The sequence below is a fragment of the Temnothorax curvispinosus genome, unplaced genomic scaffold, assembly GCF_003070985.1.
Source record: "Temnothorax curvispinosus isolate PA1 unplaced genomic scaffold, ASM307098v1 QBEX01006671.1, whole genome shotgun sequence".
Lineage (NCBI taxonomy): Eukaryota > Metazoa > Arthropoda > Insecta > Hymenoptera > Formicidae > Temnothorax > Temnothorax curvispinosus.
Genome location: NW_020216451.1, coordinates 1 through 5,196, shown reverse-complemented (window position 1 = coordinate 5,196; position 5,196 = coordinate 1). Strand labels below are relative to the sequence as shown.

Sequence of the window (5,196 nt, the reverse complement as noted above, 5' to 3'; positions counted from 1 at the left end):
CTCTACATTTTGATCCCCCTCTCTTGCGTTCGCGATTCGCTATTCCTGCGATTAACAGAACCGTCATTTTGATTGCGCTATTATATCGTGTTTAAAAAACATTCTATCGTGAATATCGTGCCTTCGCGTAGGAATCCGTACCGAGCCATCTGTTATTTGTCATTTTGGCGAGCGGAACAGTTGTGTTGTTTTTCTGGCATTCCAAAGTCGAGGCTTATTGTTCTCTAGTATTTGTCGACATTTCGTGCTGAGTTGAGTTGTCGTTGTTTCGAGTTCACGTGAACCCCCAAATCCTGCGCGCGTGTTCCACTTGTTTGGTTGATTTAGCGTCGTATTCCGATCGTATACAGCGGATGAGGGAGATCCATGAGCTGTCGATGCTCGCCGTGGACAATGTCGCACAGAGGCCAAATTTCCTAGTTAGATACCCTACCGTAGCTGGACTGGTTAAGGATTTTGAGGCGGCTCACCTCAAAATAATCCAAGACGCCTCAGACGAGGAGTTTACCGCGGAAGACGCAATCCGTAAGGAATTTGATACGATACGCTTCGGAGTAATCGGACGTTATGAGAAGTTTGTGGGCGCCGACCGAGCGCCCGCCGCGGCCGCTCAGGCCCCGGTCCAAACGTCGTCTATCCGACTGCCCAAAATCTCACTTCCGGAATTCTCGGGAGATCTCGCGCTTTGGCCCTCGTTCATCGCGTTGTTCAACGTTTCTATTCACGAGAACCGGAGCATCTCCTCCATGGAGAAGTACCAATATCTGGTAGCCTCATGGAAAGGGGAAGCGCTCAACGTCGTGAAGAACCTCCCCCTCTCCGCCGATAACTACGCGATAGCTTACGACGCCCTGATTTCGCGATATCAGAATAAGCGGATTACCACGTGGATTTAATGCTAAACGCCAAGCCGTTAAAATCGGAGTCAGCCGCCCCTCTCCGCACGCTGTTGGACACATTTACCAAAAATACGCGAGCATTGAACTTGTTAGGGTTCCCCACGGACTCTTGGGACTATTTACTCCTCAAATTCTTGTTAGAAAAACTACCTCGTTTGCTTCGCGAGAAATTCGAATCCGAACACCGGGCAGAGGAGATACCAAAGTACGCGCAACTCACGAAGTTCCTATCGGATCACTGCCGGGTTCTCGCGTCCGTATCGGGCCCCACGAATATGTCGATCAAGTCACAGTCGTCTTCGGCAAAAAAATCCGCATCGGCCTCGTCGCTTGCTACTCAGACCGCCAAGTGTCCGGTGTGCAAAGAACAACATCTCGTGTTTAAGTGCCTTCGATTCTTGAAACTATCCCCTCGGGAAAAGCATTCAACGGCCAAAACCGCGAATTTGTGTCTCAATTGCCTTCGCGCGGGTCATGGCATTAACAACTGCACATCGACGGGGACGTGCCGGTCGTGCCAGGCTAGGCATCATACCCTATTGCACTTCGGACGGAATTCGGATCCAGCGGGCACCCCGGCGGATACCGGAGCCCCCTCCGAATCGGCCGTCAATGAGAGTTCGTCGCCACAAAATAATGAGCCCCTCGTCACCATGACCAGCGTCGCGAAATCGAGTTCGACCGTATTACTGTCAACGGTGCAGGCCGAAGCTCTCGACGTCCACGGGAATCCATTCCCTGTTCGCATTTTTTTAGATAGTGCTAGTCAATTAAACTTTATCTCGGAAAATTGCATGCAAAAGGGTGGTTTCGGACGAACCAAAGGTCGTACGGTAGTTCTAGCGGTTAATGATACTAAGGCAGCTGCTACTCGAGGTAGCACCTCACTCGTGATTCAAGTACAGGGTAATGGCAATACTCGCGTTCCGATAAAGGCTACGATTCTCCCACGCATCTCCGCCCAATTACCTAGTAGTCAAGTCGAACAAAGAGCGTGGAAACACATAGAGGAATTGAAGCTCGCGGATCCGCAGTATCACCGACCGGGCCCCATCGATATCTTAATTGGCGCAGAGATCTTTACGTCATTGCTTCGAGACGGTCGTCGTATAGGGAAGAAGGGCGAACCAGACGCCTTTAATTCCATTTTCGGTTGGGTTCTAGTCGGTTCGGTGTCGACGCAGGCATCTCGGTCTACACACTCGTTCCTGACTTTCGATTCATTAGACGTGTCTCTCAGTCGATTTTGGCAGTTAGACGAGATTCCCACGGCTCCGCCGTATTCACAGGAAGATAGACGTTGCGAGGAATTATTCGCGCAGATCACGCGTCGCGATGTATCTGGTCGATTTGTAGTATCGTATCCTTTCATAAAGAATAAACCTTGTTTCGTTGGCACGCGTCAAGTAGCCGTGAACAGATTTCGCGCACTTGAGCGTGGCTTCAAATCGGATAAAGAATTCAAAATAAATTACAGCAAATTCATGCAGGATTACTTAAATAATGGCTATATGAAATTGATCAAGCAGCCGCTCCCAGTGGACGGACCTGTCTTTTACCTACCCCATCATGGGGTATTCAAGTCGGATAGCACGACTACGAAATTGCGCGTCGTATTTGATGGATCGGCTAAGGATCTGAACGGCGTCTCGCTGAATCAAATGTTGCGATCCGGTCCTAAATTACAATCAGACATAGTTGTGATATTATTGATGTTCCGGCTCGGTCTCGTAGCGCTCACCGCGGATGTCAGACAAATGTTTCTTCAGATATTGGTCGAACTCGGTCAGTGTGACTATCAACGAATAGTGTAGCGTTTCTCAGAAAACGATCCGATCTCGGACTACCTTTTGTTGACTGTCATTTTCGGATTGACATGCTCTCCGTTCATAGCGATTGCTTGCATGTTAAAGTTAGCGGCCGAAGGCAAAACAAGTTACCCATTGGCCGCGGCTGCCTTGGAAGAGAGCGTTTACGTCGACGATGTGGTGGCAAGCGTCGAGTCAGTGGAGAAGGCCCGCGAGCTTCAGCGGCAACTACAAGCCTTGCTTAAAACTGCCGGCTTCGAACTCAGAAAATGGGCCATCCGTCGGTCTTAGCTGATCTGGATCCGGAACTTTGCAGCCAGTCGTTACTATCCTTTGAATCGTCGGAAGACCAGTTTCTTAAGGTTTTTCGTTGGTACCCTCAAACGGACGACTTCGGATTTCAGGTCAACCCGTTGGACAGAAATTGCACCAAACGCACCATTCTCTCTGAATTAGCATCTTTGATCCATTGGGGTTCCTGACCCCGCTTACATTCATGGCCAAACGATTGATCCAGCAACTCTGGATGCTCAAGGTAGAGTGGGACGACAGGCCTCCCTCGGAGACATGTTCTAAATGGGAAAGATACAAATCGGAGCTCTCCGCGTTAGCCTCTATTCGTATACCTCGTACTATCACGGTCGTAAATAACGTGGTCAGGCAAGAAATCCACGGATTTTGTGACGCGAGCGAGCAGGGCTACGGAGCCGTTGTATATATTAGACTCGTCACCGAGAATGGGGTGATAATCCGTGTGCTCATCGCCAAATCAAAGGTGGCCCCACTCAAGGCTATCACATTACCGAGACTCGAACTTTCCGCGGCTGTCTTGCTGTCAGATTTGTTGGAATATGTCGAGAAAATTCTCCGACCTAAAGTTGCCATCGACGACACATACGCCTGTCGGATTCTGAGGTTACCCTCGCGTGGATACGCTCGGCTCCGCACCGTTGGAAGACGTTCGTGCGTAATCGTGTCGCACGCATCCAGTCCAACACAGACATTTCCTGCTGGAAACATGTCGATACCAAATCTAACCCCGCTGATTGTTGCTCAAGGGGCTTGTTTCCCCAGGAACTAGTCGATCACCCGCTGTGGTGGACCGGTCCTGCGTGGCTCGTCGAATTTGAACCCACTCAAGAAACAACATTGGAAGCTAAGGATCTTCCCGAGGAGGAAGAAAATTCTCGCGCCTTTATTTCCACAAATCCTGCTGATGATGTAGATTCCATTACTGTTGTCGATTCGCTTCTCGATCGCTTCTCGTCGTTAGATAAACTCGTCAGAGTGTTCGCGTATTGTCTCCGATTCGTTACCAAAACTAGATCAAATGCGCTCACTCTCGTCGTGGATCAAATCGAATTTCACTCGACCTTGTTATACCTCGTCAAATTTGTACAATCTCGTTGTTTCGCAGAGGATATCAGTAGATTAAGACGCAATCAGAGTTGCTCCAAACCTCTGCGAAAACTCGCCCCCTTCTTGGATGCTCGCGGAGTCCTCAGGGTGGGCGGCAGGCTGACTCATTCCGCCATCTCATACGAGGCTAAACACCCGGCATTGCTGCCTAACCGACATCAACTCACGGAACTTATAGTAGAGCGCACTCACCGCGTACATCTGCATCCGGGACATCGAGCGTTACATTATATCCTGTCACAAAACTTTTGGATCCTGGGGGCCCATCAGGCCATTAAACGCTGTCTATCGCGCTGCTATCGGTGCTTCAGGGCGAATCCACGCCCGATGCAACCGCCCATGGCGGACCTACCATTAGATCGAGTACGTCAGGCTAAGCCCTTTTCGATCACCGGAGTCGACTACGCTGGGCCATTTCTAGTCTACAATCGTCGTTTTCGCGGAACAACCCCGTTCAAGGCCTACGTGTGCCTTTTCGTCTGCTTTGCAACCAAGGCAGTTCACCTAAAGCTCGCCTTTTCTCTATCCACAGAATCGTTCCTGTCAGCCTTGGCGCTTCATCGCTAGACGCGGCCGTTGCTCGCGAATATACAGCGACTGCGGCACCAACTTTGTCGGAGCTCAGCGAGAGCTCGTCGGCTGCATGCAAGCCGCCTCGGAACGGGAGCAAATCCAGTGGGCCTTCAACCCTCTCTCGGCGCCGCATTTCGGTGGCCTTTGGGAAACCGTGGTCAAATCGATGAAGACCCACTTGAAGCGAGTAGTGGGGACACAGATCCTCACCGTGGAGGAGTTCAGTACTATTGTAACCCAAATAGAAGTTATCCTGAACTCCAGACCCCTCTGTCCCACCAGTTCAGATCCCAGCGGTCTCGGGGTGCTCTCCCCGGGGCATTTCCTCACCCGGAGCCTCTCGTGGCGGTTCCATACCCTGACCTGAACCCGGTGCCGATGAACAGACTCGATCGGTGGCAAATGGTGCAACATATGCACCAGCAGTTCTGGAAGAGGTGGCATGACGAATACCTGCACACCCTCCAACAGCGACCGAAGTGGTTGCAATCGGCACC

The 5,196-nt window shown here is 50.9% G+C and overlaps 1 protein-coding gene across 1 annotated transcript; it reads left to right on the top strand.

The window, feature by feature from the left end:
- Positions 1-353: 353 nt before the first annotated feature.
- LOC112456237 lies at positions 354-5,066 on the top strand. Its single transcript, XM_025018647.1, has 6 exons — positions 354-525; positions 993-2,684; positions 2,793-2,991; positions 3,164-3,622; positions 3,766-4,489; positions 4,659-5,066. Exons 1-6 carry the CDS (start codon positions 354-356, stop codon positions 5,064-5,066), a joined length of 3,654 nt encoding a protein of 1,217 aa, XP_024874415.1.
- The last annotated feature ends 130 nt before the right edge of the window (positions 5,067-5,196 follow it).